This window comes from Suncus etruscus, chromosome 12 (genome assembly GCF_024139225.1).
Source record: "Suncus etruscus isolate mSunEtr1 chromosome 12, mSunEtr1.pri.cur, whole genome shotgun sequence".
NCBI classification, from domain to species: domain Eukaryota; kingdom Metazoa; phylum Chordata; class Mammalia; order Eulipotyphla; family Soricidae; genus Suncus; species Suncus etruscus.
This window is the reverse complement of record NC_064859.1, coordinates 55,244,436-55,263,997: the sequence shown is the minus strand read 5'-3', so window position 1 is coordinate 55,263,997 and position 19,562 is coordinate 55,244,436. Positions and strand designations below refer to the sequence as shown.

The window sequence follows — 19,562 nt, the reverse complement described above, 5'->3', positions numbered from 1 at the left end:
CAAAGGGAAGGAATAGGGGAACAAAGGCCAAAGACTTCAGGCACATGAGTAATGTGGGGTACTGGTATAGCCATAGATCTAAATCACAGAGCCAATAACACTAAAACCATGAGATCCAAACAACAACAACCAAACTTTATAATGTATCTGTCAAGGTACCAGGCTGAGGGGTAAAAAGGAACTTGAAAACACAGATGGAAGAAAGTTGACACTGGTGGTGTGATTGGTGATGTATAATATCAATAACTCTGTAAATCATTGCTCATTGTTATTGAGGTGTTGGTTCTTTAATAAAATATAAAAATTAAAAAATATAAATTTCTGTCGCTTGCTGCCAATCCATCAATTCTGCAGATTGTCGAACAACTGAGGAAGAGAATAGGATCCCTCAAAAGGCAAATCCATAAGAAAGGATGTTGTTTCCAGAAGAAAGAATGTAGTTTTAACTACTTGATTTCCTTTATTTCACTTAAGCCATTGAAACTCTTGACAGCAGGTTTTAACACAGTCCAAATATATGATTTTCCAGTTCTTTGTTTATACAATCTGTGCATCCATATTCCAAACAGAGCCAAGAGGACCAGTGACAGTGGGGCCAGAGCAATCATCCAGGAGAATGTGGCAGCTGTGGAGAAAAAGAGAAGCACATCAGGAAAAAGAAAAAAAATACATCAGGGGTTACACATTCTCTAGGTGCCCAATAGGACTGTCTAGTGACTGTTTACAGAGAGATAAACAGGATTTGATATTTTCTGATCAATACACATGGAATTTCAGACAGTATGTCCCTTGTAACCAGATCAAGAGGTGATAAGAATTCAGTAGTGTTGAGAAGCAACACTGTCTAAGGAGGATGTCTGGGGTTAGTTTTAAGTCTGCTTTCCATGGAATTCTCCACTTCCCAGTCTGTTCTTGCACCCCTACTGTCTGCTCTGGCTGATTTCCCTGCTGCTATTGAGGTGCTGGCAGACATACTAACTGCCTCTCCCTTCCTTTTCAGCACTCCACACCGAGAAGTCTCAGTTTGGCCTCACCGATAAGACAGATATTTCCTGTATCAAATGTCCTTAAGTGACACCAATTGATTGGGCTCAAGTCTTCCCTTTATTTCCTGATGACTGATAAATTTGACCCCAATCCTAAACCCCAACCCCAGTTCATGGAGGATGAACTTTCTGACTTCCACATAGAGGGTCTCACCTACATCATAAGGCATAGAATGACAAAATGGTCCTATTGATCTAGCATAAAAAAGATGTGGTTTTTAAAATATGTATCCCAGGAGCCTTTTCATCTTCATCTTCATCTTCATTTTCATCTTCAGTTGTTCTTTCTGTGTTTTAATCTATTCTCTGTTAAAGTCATCCTTTGGCGATAAATAGCAGCAACACCAATATCAAGGGGCTTTCTTTTCACTAACAGGCAAAGGAAAGGACTTCCTACTTAATCATCAGGACAATGGGGAACTGTCTAGCAGCAAAAACAATCAACAATTTATTTCCCCTTCTTTGTCTTCATTTACATACCTTCTTTAACTGTGGTATGTAGCTTCTGAATATTCAGTGCACTGATGACAATGCATTTGAAATCCATGCTCAAATCCTCTCTTTCCACTGGATCAAAAATGAGTGGCACTTCAATGTAGTTTTCATTATTTTCTTTATATTCCCTGAATAAGAAAACTTAACTTACTAAATGAGATACATTAAATGCAAACTTGTCTTTACAATGTAGACACCCAAGTATCTTCAGAAGGATAGTGTACTTAATTTGATTTTATATACATAGCTCTGAGGCCAGAGAGATAAGACAGCAGATAGGGCATGCAGCCCTTGCACACAGCCAGCCCAGGTTTGCTCCTTGTACCCCAAATGGTCCCAGAGCCCCACCAGTAGTGAACCCTGAGCAGGGCTTGGTATAGTCTCACCTCCTCCCCCAAAGAAAGATTCATAGTTCTTGGTCAACCTTGTCACCATATTTTATTTATTTGAGAGACTTTCTAGACTTAGGAGAACACTAAAGTTAACACTAATAGGACCCTTATCATAAAGCATCAGAGAAACCAAATTAATTTGAATCATAGAAAAAAATGTACTGGTCCTCGATGAACAAAAGAGCCTGTGTGGGGGAATAATTATATCTGGTTTGGGGAAAATATGATTGTGTCGCCAATAAATTATTTGCATATGTAGAAAGTAGGGAGTTTCCAGGATTCGTCCTCCCATCTCCACTGAAAATCTGACTTTGGAAACACAGGTTGAGAGGGAGAGAAACAGTTCTAGTTGGTATATATGCCCTGTGTAATGTCTTAGGAGTCTGATGACTCATCACTGCTGTGTGTTCAGGAGTATGAACAAATGGTGAGGCGAAAATACTAAAATGAATTTTCCCTATGGGGGCAACCATGGACACATTAAGTATAAGTGAGTATAAACTTTAACAAGGAGTTGGCAGCAAACAAACCTCCCAATTGTACAAAACTTTGATGCAATTAAATTGCATCTGGAAAGACTTTTTATGAGTCTTTCAAACAATGACAATTTGTCAAGCAAATATTTAGGCTACTTTGTGTACTGAAACTATAATTTGAGGAGTACTTCATAACCTAAAGTATGGAGTAACTGGAGTAACATTCTCTTATTCTTGTTCATAATTATTTCCCATTTACTAGGTCTGGCTGTGACACTTTGAATGTGAGAAGATATTTTCCGAGTTGAATGTTTATGAGAAAATGTTGATTATTTCTTTTAATATTAATGCTCATCAGAAGCTGTGTTACCTACAGACTCCTGAGACACATCCTCCATAGGAGGCCCTCTATCAAAGAGACTAAAGTTTTCATCTTTAAATGAGATGCCCTGAACATTACTACTAAGTATGGCAAAAACAAAAATTCAAAAACTTTAAAATATCAGAGATAAATGCTTAAACATCTCTGAAATGCAACACCAATACTAACAAGTCAGCTACAACTCAAATATTATATGTCTCATATATTATAGTAAGTAATGGTCAGCAATAACTCCATGTTTTTTTAATTCTAAAAATCAAACCAGTCCCCAAAACAACTTAAGGATGACCTACATACATATTTTATCATAAAGTTCAATATGACATTGTCACCAGAGAAGAGTAAAGCCCACGAAGTTTTCGCAATAGTCCTACCCAGAAACAGCTAGAAACAGGGAGCGCTTCCTCTACTTACCTACGCGAGCCCTGACTGATGCGACCTCCCGGGTAAGCCATTTCTATGTTGGTGTTGTTGGCCATCCATAACAGCATGATTCTCGTTGTAGCACCCAAACCAAGGGACACCTTACATGGGATCGTCAGTTTGGACCCTAGTACAGGAAACAGAGAATTGGGCATCAGATCCCAACCTGAGTACTCAGGGCCCCCACTCCACATCTACATCACTCAGCCTAGCAAAGACCTTGATTGACTCAAATACCCTTCAGTGTACATGAAAGTTTAGTTCCCTGAGACAATTTCATTCAAGAAAAGCCACAATGTAAACTAACAGTCTCCAGTTCTCTCAGTTGATCCTACTGGCAGATGAAACCCTGAACAGTCTTTCCCCACAGCCAATTAGCTTCTCCAGGACATTCTGAGTTCAAAGACTGCTTCTTTGGTGTTTGTTTATTCTAGCTACCTCAAAGAATCCAAATTTAATGTGTGGGTTCTGTCTCTTTGCCTATTGCTAGTCTGGCATTCCCCTAAAGATTCTGTTCCCAGATCAAATTTCTTTAGGATTAAGCCCTTAAAGAGTCATTGTGGGACCTGGAGATGTGGCTAAGTAGCAAAGCACTTACCCCACACATGTGAGGATGTGGGTTTCAACTCCAGCAACACCACATATAAAGCTGTTGTGTTTTCTATGAAGTGCCTTCGTATAATTAAACATTATATTGGTTCCATAATGAGGTTTCCATTTCAATTGTGTAAAAATGTTCACTTCATTATTGTTTTGGGGACCTACACCTAATGATGCTCAAGGATTACTCCTGGCTCTGTACTCAGGGATCACTCTTGGCAGTTCTTGTGGACCATAAGGGACACTAGAAATTGAGGTGTCAGCTATGTGCAAGGCAAAAGCCCTACCTGCTGTGCAATCTCTCCAGCCCCATTACTTTCTACTGTTTGGGGGCCACACCCAGCAGTGCTCAGGATTGACCTTTGGCTCTGAGTCCAGGGATCACTCCTGGAAGAACTCAGGGAACCTTATTGTTTATTGTTGCCAGGGATGAAACCTAGAATAATTGCATGCAAAGCAAGTGCCCTATCTGCTGTACTATTTCTCCCCAGCCCCTGTTTATTCCCATGCTCCATTTTTATGTCAGTAAAGGAGGGGTAAACATTTAGCAAATAATTGCCACCTATGTCTTTCTCTCTATGGTATATCTTTTTGTTTGTTTGTTTGTTTGTTTTGTTTTTGGGTCACACCCAGCAGTGCTCAAGGGTTCCTCCTGGCTCAGAAATCACTCCTGGCAGGCTCGGGGGACAATATGGGATGCCAGGATTCGAACCACTGTCCTTCTGAAAGAAAGGCAAACTTCCTATCTATGGTATATCTTTTAATATAACTGACTCTACATCAGATACAGGATTCCTATTCTTCCTTGCATACCTTTGGGACCAAAGGGTTTCTCAGCTGGAAGCAACCCAACTCACTCAGATCACACACACACACACACACACACACACACACATTCACACAGGCCTACATACATACATACATGCACACCCAGTCATTCACTTATACAAGCACACATATGTTGGAAACACTCATGCAGGAAAGTCAGCACCAAAGAACTGGGACTCCAAAGCAGGCACAAATGCAGCTCACATCTCCAGGATTTCAAGTAGTGTTCTGAGAGACATAGCAGCTGCTAGGAGCAACAAGGGGCATGCGTGCAGCACCCTCAGTCTGCAGGAAAAGCCTCCACTCTGTGCTGGCCCCTAAAGTCTTAAAGTATTAAAGTGTTTAATACATGAACATAAAATCTATACATAATCACACACATGTGAGTCTGAACCCAGAAATCTAAGTGTGACCTTGAGTCATTCCTTCTGGGAAAATAGAAGAAACAAAAACTTCCTACAGACTGGCAGCCATCACATTCCAATCAGGAATGATGGAAAGGAAGCATATGACCTGACACTCTGCCATATTGTGTGTTTTCATCACACCTCTCAACCACCCATCAGCTCTTTATTTGGGGGGAGTGGGGGTGGTTTGGGTCACACCTGACAGCACTCTACGCTCAGAAATCGCTCCTGGCAGGCTCTGGAGACCATATGGGATGCCGGGATTCGAACCACTGACCTGCACACAAGGCAAACGCCTTACCTCCATGTTATCTCTCTGGCCCCCAGCCATCATCTCTTAAGGCAGCAAGATGCTGTCCCTAGGGGACTCAGTGACAGAATAGGATCTAAGGTTCATGCCTGCATTGTGGTTCCTGGTGCCTTGAGGCCCCCAAGTATTGCTTGAGTGACCTAAAATTCCCAGCACTGCAGGCGCTAAAGACCTGGGATCGTTGGTCTGTCTGAGAATCTCCGGGAAGCTGGACCTGTTGAGTACTATTTAGGAGATGCAGCCAAATAGAGGAAAAGCAGAAACTATCTCTGACTGCGCCAGCATCACCCAACAAACAGAGATCTCGGGAAATGCTGTGTCAGAGGAGGTTTTGCGAAAGTTGATTCCTTTAAATACAGGACAGGGGCCAACTGGGAAAGATGGTGTGCATCACTCCGGGGAATGAGTAACTGTTCCAAAATGCCCGGGGTTTTGCTTGAAGTTTCTGTAATCGGGGCTTTCATAAGCCATGTGCCTGTTCCCCACAATGCCATTTCTAACAGTTGACAGTGGGCATGCCCCTTAGTTGGTGCTATTTCAGCCACTCCCATAGGGACTAAGACACATTACAAGCAAAGGTACAGAAGATAGGAGGCAGAGACCCTGGGGTGAAGCCTTGGAGTTGCACATCTTCCATGCATGACTTTTTGTAAGTCTTACCCAGTGAAGTCAGAATGGTCGGATGGGGAGAAATAAAAACAGGAATCGCCTGCTCTGTCTTTTCTAAGAGGAAAAAAAAAGAGCAAAGAGTTAACCAGAAAAGCCTTCACTTCTCGGAGGCTCCGGCTCCATTGTTCAGCTAATTAACAGGGTTCTCCTTTACAGTATGAAATATGGCTTTTGTCTGCCAAAGGAAACTAGTTCTTGACAAAATTAAATATCTCCAGCCAAAGCTTTTCCCAGAAGAGAGATTACTGGCAGAGACCACACGTGCACATTCCAGATGTTCTTTGCACTGCAATAAACAATTAACTCTGTCCCTCCTGGGATTCCTGAAGGAATTTTTAATAGTAGGTACTAGAGGCTAATGTTTTACCCGAATTAAAAAAAAAAAAAAAAAAGACAGCAAGCTCAAAATGGAATCACTGGAGCCCAGTGCCACGTCCACAAGCCTGGATTGAATTCCTGACCTGACTCTCCCAGGAATGAGCTGCACGCCCTCTAGTGTCCTCACTCAGTGCTCTATATTATTTTCAAAAGAACTCATTTAAATCATCACTATTTAAATTCCTAGTTACACGGACAACTAGACACACTTTGGAAAATGTTGGAAAGGGCCTGATAAGAGAAATGTTCACAGAACTCTTTATGTGGAACATCTAACAAAACCCTGGTCTCTTAGAATGAAACATAGATTTAGAGCGCTGTGACCTGGAAACTGCTCCTGGTGCCCGTGGTGCAGGATTTACCAACTGGGCTTTCCGCAGGGACCTTGCCTGGGAATCACCATTTGGCTCCCTCTAGTGGTATGTTTGAGCCTCAGCCATGGGATCTACACCAAGTCCCTCCTAACAACTCTTTCAAGGTGTCACAGGTCTTACTAATCTGACTTTAAAAGGGCTGATGAATCTGTTTACATTTCTTACCAAAGGAATTCAAGGAACTAGGTGAACAGTAGTTTGAGTTTTGCAAGCTCATGGGGAAATCAGCGTAGAGAGGAGAGCAAGCAGGTACTCACCGTTGACTTTCAGATTAATAACCCTGGAGACGTTGTAGTGCAGGCCTTCGTGAACAAACGCCATGACACAGGTATAATAGCCTTCATCCTCCACAGTCACATTGACTATGATTAAACGAGTGGTTCCCTCCATACTTAAAAACTTCTTGTTGTCTTGATCCAAAAGGATAGAATCCTTAGGAAAAGGTGTTGGGGGTTATTTTAAATGTATTGAAGACTTGTTTGCACAACAATAGCTATAAATAGCACCAATTACTACCAATGTTGACTTTGCAACAAAAGGTTTGTCTCAATGTATGCTAGTTGGTTGATTATTTTAGTGGATTGAATCTTTGGTAATGCTGGGGCCCATTTGGTATGAAAAAGTGAGCCCAGGATCCCACATGAGCTGGGCATGAATTCCACCTTTCAAGTCTACATATTCCTCAAGTCTGGATGTGCCTTGAACTTCGTTTTGAGAGACACCATTTATTAATATTTAAAAAAAATAAAAATTGCTCAATGTGTTTAAAGAGTATTTGTTGATTATAGTGAGGAAAGAAAGAAGGAAGTCCTATATGCCAACGTGGATCACTCAGAACACAAACATAACAAGGCTCAATTGGTATCCAGGCCTCAGGGCACACTAGGAAAGAACTGTTATGTGGTCCTGGTAATGTGGCAACCAGTATTCAAAAGAGAAGAAATTGCTAGAATTACTTTCAAAATCATTTCACTTTTAGGATTCAATAAAGATTGAGGGGGGATTGAAAAAATAAAGATAAATGAATAAATAAAAGAATATGGGAATAAAGCCATACTTTTCCTATGGATGAAAGGTAATGTGGATTTTGCAGAGCTACCTTCAAGAGTCAGCTAGCCAATAAGAAAGGAAAATGAGATTGAAGGAAACACCCCAATAAGTAAAAATTGTTCTCCAAAGCATGTGGACCGAAGTTCATAATAGTCAAATAGAACCTTGAGTCATTTTAGAACCTCACTCTATTTTTTCTTTATCTTTTTTTAATATCTTTATTTAAGTACCATGATTACAACTATGTTTGTGGTTGGGTTTTAGTTACAAAAAAGAATGCCCCTTCACCAGTGCAATATTCCTACCACCAATGCCTCCCCAACTCCTTCCTCCCCAACCCATTGCCTGTATTCCAGACAGGCATTCTATTTCTCTCACTCACTATTATTGTCATGATAGTTGTTAGTGTATTACTTCTCTAACTGCACTCACCACTCTTTGTGGTAAGCTTCATATCGTGGGCCAGTCCTTCCAGTTCTCATCTCTATTGTCTCTGTATTATTACACTGATGTCTTTTATTTTCTTAAAACCCATAGATGAGTGAGACTTTTCTGTGTCTATCTCTCTCCCTCTGACTTATTTCACTAAACATAATACTTTCCATGTCCATCCATGTATAACAAAAATTCATAACTTCATTTTTCCTGACAGCTGCATGGCATTCCATTGTGTAAATGTATCATATTTTCTTTAGCCACTCATCTGTTGATGGGCATCTGGGTTGTTTCCAGTTTCTGGCTATTGTAAATAGTGCTGCAATAAATATAGGCGTACAAAAGGCATTTTTGTATTGTGTTTTTGTGTTCCTAGGGTATATCCCTAGGAGTGTAGAAACTCACTCTAAATAAGAAGACAGAGATAACTGGAAATGGTTGGCTATGTGACTCAGAAAGTGATATTTTACCATTTATTTCATTAAGAGATATTTTATTATTGGTAATAAGTAATGTGAAATATTAGTGAAGTCAACAGGGTCTAAAACCACAGTTGATCCCAGGTCTGCAAGTTGTGAGGCTCCTGAGTGTGTTAGAGGTGGGGCATGGCTGTCTGAGTTTAAATTCTGATTACAGGGGCCTGAGTGAGAGCACAGTGGGGAAGGCATTTGCCTTGCATGCGTTAACCTGGGGTTCGATCCTTAGCATCTTTTATGGTTCCTGAGCCTGTCGAGATTAATTTCTGAGTGCAGAGCCAGGAGTAACTAAGTATTGCCGGATGTGACCCCCACCCCTTCAAAAAATATGATTTCACCATCCATTAGCTGCTGGGGAAGTTTCTCTCATTTCTGTATGCTTCCTAAATGTAAAATCAAGTCTTACTTTTCAGGAACAATCTCACTGTCAGAGAAGTTACAATACACCTATATGCTGTATGTGCTCAGTGGTGACATTAAGAAGGAACAACTATTACTAGGCACCTTCTGTCCTCCTATCCTGATCTAGCACCATGGACATAACAAGTACTGTGTCAGGAGCTCCAGCCACAATATCTCTGACATCTCGAAACAATTTCAGGCAGCAGAAGGACTCACCAGTAGGCAGATAAAACTCCCTTTAAGGGAAATAACTTACCTGGGCTGCATAACAGGCCGGTGCAGAAACTGTATCCAGCCCCACATAGATCAACCTTAGATCAACCTCTTTCTTTTAAGGGCAAAACCTCTCTCTTTCATCCTGCTCTTCCTGAACTCAGAGGGAATTTATTCTACAATTGAATGTATGAGTTCTTAGGAGCTGTATATTTTTCTGTTTTTAGAAACTCATTAAAATGTCTATGTTAAATTGATACCCTCTTCTTATATTATAATACCAGTCAACTGGTTAACCTAAAGGTTCTGTTCAACCTTGGTCAAGTTACTATCATGTTTCTATTTCTTTTATTTCTATTCTATTCCTTATTTTTGGTGTTGGGGCCACACCCAGTGGTGCTCAGTTACCTTTCTGGAGATGCATGGGGGACCTCATCATGATTCCTAATACTAAGTATGTTCTCCAGTCCTTCAAGTCATCTCTCTGACCCCTGCTTGGGTCAGTCTCTGACCCAACAGTCTCTGACTGTTGATTATTCTCTGCACAGTGTCAGGGAGTCAGTGTTTCAGGCCCATAGCTCCCCTCCCCATTTGACCTTCAATAACTGTTCTGTGTAACTGTGAAAGGAAAACAGGCCAACATGCCCATCCATAGCCTTGTTAAACCATTTAAAGACATGACATTTGGATTTTATATCATTGTTATACATCATAAACATCTTTTCTCTCACCACCCTCTTATCACTTAAGAAAGTGGAAGCTGTCCTCAGCTGGCAATGTCTACAAACCTAGTTATTTGCCCTTGACTGTGACCAACTTATACCTGGCCTGCACAGGTGTGCTGCTGTGTTTATTTATCCAACAAAGTACGGGAGAAAATGGTGCTTCCATATGCTCCTGTAATCCAAGCTAAATTATAATGTGCTTTAAAAAAACTTTATCAATGTTTGTAGAAATGTGTTAAATAAAAAAGCAGTTCCTTTCATGTTGCATTTTATAGACAAATGACTAAGTATAAAACCATTTTCTTCAAGTGTTACTTTACATTCTATAATTAAGATTTATTTTTTCATTCTGTCTTCTCAAATCCCTATTCTGTGAGTACTCTCCAAGTCATATAGCATTAACTGCCTAATCATAATGGTCCTTTAAAAAAAACTTTTTAAACTGGATATAAAATTGTATGCCTTATCTTCACAATGGGCTTTTTGTATGTCTTATAGCCAATAAAATGCATTTCAATGAAATTTCAATGTTTAAAGATGTACCTTGTACCACTGAATCTTGAAGTCCTTTTTGTTATGTTTGAATTCTCTGAGATCAGGGCAGTTCAGGAGACCCGACTCTGAGCTCGTGAGAAACTGTGGGTATGATATTAAAGGCAGGGAAGCATCTGTCTTCTCAAACACCTGCAGTTCCAAGGACATCTCGTCACAGTGAGAGGCATTTCTGATTTGGATGGCAAGGTAGAGTAACAGTCAATCTAAGGAAAATTAAGAACGGCATCTACAACTTGGGAAATTTTGTTTCTTACTCTTTGTTGATGAGTAATGTCGCCCTTTATGCTTTTGAACTGATATCAACAAATTACTACAAGGTAATTGTGTAGATATAGGGAGGATTTTTCCTAAAGTGTCTTACACGAGCTGATTTCAACACCATCAAGATCCACCCACTCAGGAATCCCATCCCAGAATTGATAGTCCTACAGCACAGCTCCTACATGTTCTAGTTCAGCTTCTAGGTCCAGTGGGGAGTAGTTTGTAAAAAGCCACTGATTTTATGCCTCAAAGTGTCCCTTCACTTGTCTTTGGAGTCATTTATCAAGATTTCAAAGAACTGCTAAAACCAGTATAGGACCTCTGAAAAGATGTTTCTATGTTCCATGAGAGACAACAGCCTTGTGCGTCTGTGTTTGTTTGAATAGGAGTATCTGCCTAGCTATAATCTCAATATTGCAATTCTGTTAAGGCACAAGAAAAGACATAAGTAAATCATTTCTAAAAGCATAAAGTAATTATAAGAAAGGCTAAGGAGTAAACTGAGTTATTAAGTAGAAAAACATAAAAATAGAATTATCCTGACCACTTAACAAACACAGAACATCAACTGAGATGATAATGTGTATTCCTACATGCCCAGATCAGGGAGAAAAGAAATTTTACAGCAAAATATAAGACAATCTATGTACAGAGAAGGAACAAAAAAAAAAAAAAAAAAAAGATGGGTGAAAGAAGTGAAATAGAATCTTACTGCCTGAAGTAAAAGGAATCAATTCTAATGTAGAAAGGCTGGTTTAAAAAGGAAGGAAATGAGCAAACAGGTGGTGTCCCTGGATGAAGAAATTATCACCTTAAAATATGCACAATCTTGGGCTGGAGAGATAGCATGGCGGTAGGGCGATTGCCTTTCATGCAAAAGGATGGTGGTTTGAATCCCGTCATCCCATATGGTCCCTTCAGCCCGCCAGGAGCGATTTCTGAGCCAGGAATAACCCCTGAGCACTGCTTGGTGTGACCCAAAACACACACACACACACAAACAAAAACAAAAATGCACAATCTCATTGCATGTTGAAGCAATGCAAAAAAAGCAGAGTCTAGGAAATAACACAACCCTGAAAACGGTCACCCCAACACCAACTTGCAGTGTGCAGGAGTAGTTTCCAGCATGGAACTAGGTGTCTGCCTGATTCCATTAATTTCCTCACATTCTGAGGTAGAAATTGTTAAATGTCACCCATTTCTAGATGGGAAAAATAGGGCAGAAGAGGTGAACTAACTTCCTATAGTTGAATAGCTACTTAGAGATCTTTCCAAAGTTGGAAGTGCAGTAGGGCTCTTAGGAACTCCCATAACTTGGATCAATATCTTCAGAAACCAAGCAACACAGTAAGAAGCACAAATCTGCTCCAGTTTTGGCCTGGAAATTCCCTTCTACTCCATGAAATCTGTAGAAGGAAAGGAGTGGCCCACAGTTCTCTCCTCCAAGAGAGTAGACTCTCCACTGCAGAGTGGTGGAGTCACTCATCTCTTGTATAGCAGGAAAATAAGCTACACAAACTCAACCACACTGAAAATTCTGCTGTCCCCTTATTTTCAGATCATTTTTTCTCAAGAATAAAAATGATAAGGCTGTTTATTCTTAGTGAGGCATCCAAAAGGAACTTGAAAACTAGCATAAGTTCTCATCTTCCTAATTTGTTTGTTTTATCACTTCAATAATCAGTAAGTACTTTCTTCTGAGAAAGGATATTTCTGCATGTGCACTGACCACTAACAAATCTACATGCTATGATTTCACAGAAACCTTCAACACACTCCTTCGTAGGAGAATCAATAGACATCCTTACATGTCAAAGCAGAACACCTCGTTTTCTGCCCGATTGAAAATGTGAAATCTAGAATGCACATCCATGTCACTTTAACTCCTAATTACAATTTTTCTACCAACTATGAAATTTTCTACTAGTGAGGTTTTCTTTAACATGTGACAAAAGAGGATATACTGTTTATACACCATGGAATGTTTCTGAGCAACATGAGTGGATCTAGAGAGTATTATGCCTAGTTAAATAAACCACATGGATGTAAATACAAGTACTGCATAATTTCATGCATTTGTGGTACATAAAACTGACAAATGAACTAGATAAAACAAAAATAAACTTTGAAGCTATGAGATCAAATTAGCATTAAAAAGGGAAGGGGTTGGGGCTGATGTGGTAGCACAGCGGTAGGGCATTTGCCTTGCATGGGGCAGACCCAGGACAGATGGGTTCAATCCCAGGTATCCCATATGGTCCCCCAACCCAGGAGGGATTTCTGAGTGCAGTGCCTAGAGTAACCCCTGAACGCCACTGGGTGTGGCTCAAAAACAAAAAAGGGAAGGAGAAGAATGGGGATAACTTAGCTTAAAAGAGCCAATGGGTAAAGAATAGAATTAAATTTTGAAATTTTAATTAAGCTGCTTAAATAAAGATATATAGAAAAAAGAAATAAATTTTGGCAATGAATTTAATGTAATCTTACAGATGTGATCTACAATACACATATGTGAACCCTATGCAATGTTATATCAATAAAAAGCATTTGACAGAAATAAAAACTATGTACTTACAATGTTTTACTATCAGGCATCTGCAAAAACTAAGAAGTGAGATATTACTTTGGTATGGTTTATTGATAGAACTTAAACAAAATGAATACAATATTTAGTACTAAGCTAAAATTCTCCTAGTTGTAAATAATTTCCCTGTAATAGTAATTTATTTTCCTTGGTTTTAATTATAAAAGAAAATATTTCTAGCTATATATTCTCACTAAATTAAACTTTATAAACTGAAAGACTCTAAAGCTGATAGAGGGGTGAATTGAATTTTGGGGAGAAAGAGAGGTAAAAGTAAAAAAAATAAAATCTATGAAAACTATTTCTCAATCAGATTCTGCTCTAATTAGAAAAATAAAAAAGAGTATTAGAAAAAAGGCAGGAAAAGTTTATTATTGTAAATATTACTAAGACTATAACACTTTCCTTCAAGATGTAGAAAGAATGCGAGGACCATTCAATGGGGAAATATAATCTTTTCAATAGTGTTATAAAAACCAGATAACCACAGGCAAAAAGGTAAAACTGGATCTTTAATTTAACTGAAAATATATCAAAGACCTAACTATAAAGCTAAAATTATTTTTAATTGTTCAAATATTCTCAGTAGAGAGAAAAAGGGAAAGGTTCATGACATTTGGTATGGCAATAATTATTTTACTATGATATTCAAAATGTAGCAACCAAAGAAAAATGACTAAACATCACCCCCAAATACTATACTTTTACATCAAGGGTACTATAAATAGTTAAAAAGCAATCCAAGCTATGGGGGAAATTTTTGCATGCAATTTATCTAGTAATTGGTATGCAGAATATATAAAAATTTACTACAACTTGGACTGTACTGATAGTGCATTAGGGAAGGGATTTGCTTGCACATAGCTGACCCATGTATGAACTCTAGCATGCCATATGGTCCCTCAAGCCTGTCAAGTATGATTCCTGACTGCAGAGCCAGGAGTTACCCCCTGTGTACCCTCGGTTGTGGCCCCAAAATCAAAACAAACAAATCAACAAACCTACAATTTAAAAACAATAAAACTTTAAAAATAGACAAAAAACTTGAATCGATATTTTTCCAAACAAAATATAAAAATGACCTATAAAGCACATCAAAATATGCTCAGTATCATTAACCATAAGGAAATGCAAATCAAGACTACAGTAATATACCAATGAAGGAAAGAAGGAAGGAAGGAAGCAAGCAAGCAAGCATTAATAGACCTTGAGTAGGATAGAAAGGAATTGGAACCTGCAAAATGGTGTGTCCACTGTGAAAAATAGTGTAACTATAGTCCTCAAAAAATTTAATCACAAAATTTTAGTATGATTTAGCAACTATACTTCTGGCAATATAGCCAAAATTAAAATTAAAGCAGAGGCACAAGTAGAAATGCACTCACTCATATTTACAGCATCATTGTTCATAAAAGTCAAAATGTCAAACAGTACTTATACCTGATACAGATAAATCAACATTTAGTCAATTTTTAAAAATGTCGAAAGTAAAAATGGTAAATTTTACTTTTCTGTTTGTTGCTACAATAAAGAATGGGAATAGATAAAGAAGATGAGATTAAACACAGTGTCAGTAGCTATGAGGTCAAGCCCCAGTTCCACCACCCACAACTTGGGAAAAAAGTGAAAATGATTCTTTCCCTAATACAATTAAGCACTTAGATTAACTCATTCCTAAACCCTCATCCAGATCTGAAATCTCTGGTATTCTCTATTTCCTGGATCTATATATTATGGACTCAGCAGTGAACAAAATAGAGCAGTCCCTGTCCTCCTGGTCTTTATATTCCTATGGGGCATGTGTATCAGAGGAGGAAAAAAAATAACAGCAAAGAAAGAACTGTAACTCCAGATGTAATTGTAACTCATTAAGTAACTCCAGATGCTCTCTAGATAGGGAGAACATTTGAAGGAAAAATCAAAAGCATTTGGGACCTGAGTGATCGCATAGTGGGAAGGTCACGTGCCCACCCTGGGTTCTATCCCCGATATCCCAGATGGTTCCCTGAGCCTTCTAGGAGTAATTTCTGAGTAGAGAAGCAGGAATAATCCCTGAGCACCACTGAGTGGGGCCCAAAAAATCAAAAGCAGGAGACAAAATTATCAGAATATCTAGAAGTGGGCATGATGCTTCAGGAATAGAGAAGAGGATGCTCACTTGAATGGAGGTGATCACTAAAGAACCGTGGAGCTATCTCTTTGTAAGGAGTCACACGTTTACTCCCTTAGTTCTGAAGGGCTTACCTGAGAGTGCAGATGTAGGTGCCAGAGTCCCGCTGTGAAACAGGCAAGAACTTGAGAACACCATCTTTCACTTGGGTATGGGCATCTTCTGCCATTGGGACCAGCTGAGCAGAATCATTTCTATGCCATGTCAGGTTGACATGGGTCTGGTCGGAGGGCCACAGAAATCTATACATCTGGGGGCATCTCAAGATCACAGGCTCCCCTTCCACCCTGAAGTAGTCTTTGAAATGCTTGCCACTAAATTGGCACTTATTTGCAGTCACTGAAAGGCAGAGGAATCACAATCAGGCTTCTGGTCTAAAATCTGCCTAAATCTTCAAACCTACCTTCAATGATCTTCTCTGGGAAAACAGAGTGTCCCAAATATAGTGTCTAAACCTTTATCCCACTGCTGAAGTGATTTCAAATTCTGCAAGCACTTGAGGGTCATTATCAATTCCAGCTTATATTTGATGGGGAAAGTAAAATCAGCTTCACATGGTAATCAAAAACTAAAAACAGATTAAAATTTTACCCATGTGTTTCACTTGCTGACACTATCTGATTTTATAGGGCAGCAGAGCTTGGTTCTGTCCTAGGGTATGGTCAAAATTCAAAGTATCTTATATTAAGGGTAGGAGTCTTGTCTCTAGGGTTTTCTCCTTCCTTCAGTTGAAATGACATGCCCAGAGTAACAAAGCATAGGCAAGAGGAAGCCTGTACAAATTTTGACAAGGCATGTAAAAGCTCTTGCTTTTTATGACAACAAAAGCTCAGGCAATAAATAATTACTTTCCCCAGGTTTGCAGGCAAGCCCTTTGCGGCTGAAATTTTTCCTTCTTACCTGTGGGTTCTTCTGGTGGAATAGTAAAAGCAGAAACAGCAGTCACCCAAAACAGGAGAATAAACATTGTTCTCAACACCAGCTGAAGGATACAGGAAGGAAAGATTTTGGGTCCAACACCCTTTAACCTAGAGAAGAAACAAAGGGGTCACTTGGAGCTTCAGATGCCTCAAGAAAGGGCCCTTTAAAGGTACTGGAAACATCACCAGATGGAAGATGTTCCTCATCAAGATGTTTTTAAGCAAGAAAACTGAAAGGTTTGGATTTGCTTTCTGACAGCTCTGCTCACTTTACTTGACTAACAACAACCCCTGAGCACTTCCAATCCCTTTTGATGGGCCTGGTTTTCTATTCTGGGTGCCTTCTGACAATTCCAGGCTCATTAGTTTCTTCAGTGCAACAGTCACTTCCTTGGTTTACCATCTTGGTGCTTAACTTCATTAGAACCCTCAGGGTTTACTAAAGGCCACCCACCGGACATTGCTCCAGACATAGTCTAAGAATTCAGACTCCAAATATATGGGGGAAAGGAAAAGGAATAATTTTGGTTTTCCAGAATCACTTGACAAACATTCTCTTCAACAAAGGCCACCACTATATACTTTTTGTCTCTGCTGGAACATCTTCCTCTGACAATGACTTTCTTGACTGCCATTGTGAAATAGGACCACTTTTCTGCCCCCAACTCCATGCTTTTCTTTACTGATCTGTACTTTTTGTCTCTGCTGGAACATCACTCTGACAATGACTTTCTTGACTGCCATTGTGAAATAGGACCATTTTTTGGCCCCCAACTCCATGCTTTTCTTTACTGATCTGTGCTCTCATCAGCAACAAGGCTTCTGTTTTTCAGTTGTACAGGGTTCCTATTTTATTTTAGTCACATCAACTCCTGTCTGTTGAGTAAATGAGGAAATGATCAGAGAAATGAAAAATTCCTCACATATTACTTACCAGAGAACATGTCCGATAGTCTAAGTGGATTAAATCTTCACTTAGAGATAATTCTGGCATAAAACAAAAGATTATGGTATAGAGCCTAATTAACTGTGGGTCACAACTTTACATAGGTTGTGAGAGCCATAAAAAAATTTGGCTAGAGTAAAAGTTTTCTGAATGTTCAATGTCCAAAAATCAATGTCTAATATCCAAATAAATCACGGAATGAATCAAAAGTTTTGCTGCCAGTGTTCACCTGTGTTGCCTTTCTTGGGCAAAAATGATTGAGAAGGGGGAAAGTTTCAGAAGTCCTGGTCTATAATTTTGAAGAAAAAATAAAAATCAAACCTCAAAATGAGTAACTTATACAAGCTCAAAACATTCATGCCTCCTACCCTCCCCAGAAAGAATCATAGAGGCCTCTGTGTCTCCCTGTAGTCCTCACATCACATTGCAATGATCTGTTGTATTAACCACTGCCACAATAGTGCTGCATAACAAACAAACCAGCCCCAAAGTGCATAGCATTAACAAATTATTTATTCTCGCTCACATGTATCTGTGTCACATGGATGTTGGTGAACTCCAGAAGAAGCTTAGTTAGCCTTAGCTCCAAACTTCGGTAGTGTTCAAGTCTGTCATGTGTCTCTCATCTTTATACTAGCATGCTTCTTGGGAGATGAGCTCATATGGCAGAACCACCAGTAATGTGAGTAAATGCACTCAAGATCTTGCTCAGAATTAGTTCACTTGTGTCTGCCCACATTCCATTGGTTAGAGAAAATCATGTGGACACACCTGCCAGCAGCCAGCAGTCAGGGGGGAAATATTCCAACCTCTAGTGGGAGGAGTTTCAAAATTACACCGGGAGAGTTAGGTATGGGAGCAATTAGCCCAAACAGATGGTAACTCCTGTTTGTCTAGATCCCTATGAGTGATGACAGGCTCGAGGACACAGGTCCAGTTCTAGAACATTCTAGAAGATGTTGATGGTTGAAATTCTCCCAAAGAGTTGGGATCAGTGAGTAAACTTATACTTTTTATTTTATTTATTTATTTATTTATTTATTTGGTTTGGGGGCCACACCCATTGATGCTCAGGGGTTACTCTTGGCTATGCACTCAGAAATCGCTCCTGGCTTGGAGGACCATATGAGACATGGAGGGAATGAACCTAGAGTAGCGCCCGCAAGACAGACAGACACCTTACCGCTTGTGATACCGCTCCGGCCCTAAATTCATGTGTTTTAAACCCTGCCTTATCTTTTCCTCATTGCTATGAAGGAGTTTACGGTGTCTTCCATTTCTGAAACTATTATCATAGAATATGGTTCATAATTAACCTGGTAGTTCCCACAAGCCAAAACAGGTCTGGAAAACTGAAGACATGACCCCTGCTCTATAAAAATTCTTTCTCATCAGGCCAGAATCATCAGGAGGTAAAAGATCTCATAGACCTGTGAGCTTCATCTCCAGTGATGGGAAGAAGAAGGGACAGTGAAAAGCCTGAAATCATCCTGTTAGCTGGTGGCTGGCCCAGGGAATCTCACCCAAGCTCTTCCAACCTCACATGGTCTTGTCTTTGGCATATTTCTGGAACACACACATTTCCTGTAATATTACGTCCAGCACAAACATTGAGTTTACCAGGTCATTTGGTTGGCACAAAGGTCATATCAACACTGGTCACATTTATTTGTCTTCTTTGAACATGCATTTACTTATTATGCCTGGTCAAACTGGTCAAAGTCCAACCAGACACACTAGTTCTCTAGTTAGGATGTGAAAAGAAGTTAAGTATACCCTAGATAATCAATACTATATACTGGAATAAATGAATAAAGTTCATTTATTCATACAGCTACTGCTGTAGGAGCAAATATATTTGTATATTAATTGCTACTATACAAATACTGCACATTGATTTTTCCTCATTATATAAATGTTATGCTGATATTATAGAGTAATGAGAAAAAATGAGAGTTTTGAAATTTGGCCCCTTACTTCTTAAGTTTTGTGTTATAATTTACTAGAGGGTCCCCTAACTAAATGTGGAAGCTGTGAAAAAT

At 39.4% G+C, this 19,562-nt stretch overlaps 1 protein-coding gene across 1 annotated transcript in view; it reads right to left on the bottom strand.

The window, feature by feature from the left end:
* Window positions 1-440: 440 nt before the first annotated feature.
* IL1R2 (interleukin 1 receptor type 2) overlaps window positions 441-19,562 on the bottom strand; it is a 34,033-nt gene continuing 14,911 nt past the window's right edge. Inside the window, exons 2-9 of the mRNA XM_049784929.1 lie at window positions 16,555-16,682; window positions 15,729-15,993; window positions 10,625-10,805; window positions 7,038-7,212; window positions 6,020-6,082; window positions 3,206-3,341; window positions 1,527-1,669; window positions 441-625 (exon numbers count right to left, since the gene is read on the bottom strand). Coding sequence (XP_049640886.1) covers window positions 447-625; window positions 1,527-1,669; window positions 3,206-3,341; window positions 6,020-6,082; window positions 7,038-7,212; window positions 10,625-10,805; window positions 15,729-15,993; window positions 16,555-16,682 — 1,270 coding nt within the window. The 3' untranslated portion in view covers window positions 441-446. The remainder of the gene's footprint in view (window positions 626-1,526; window positions 1,670-3,205; window positions 3,342-6,019; window positions 6,083-7,037; window positions 7,213-10,624; window positions 10,806-15,728; window positions 15,994-16,554; window positions 16,683-19,562) is intronic.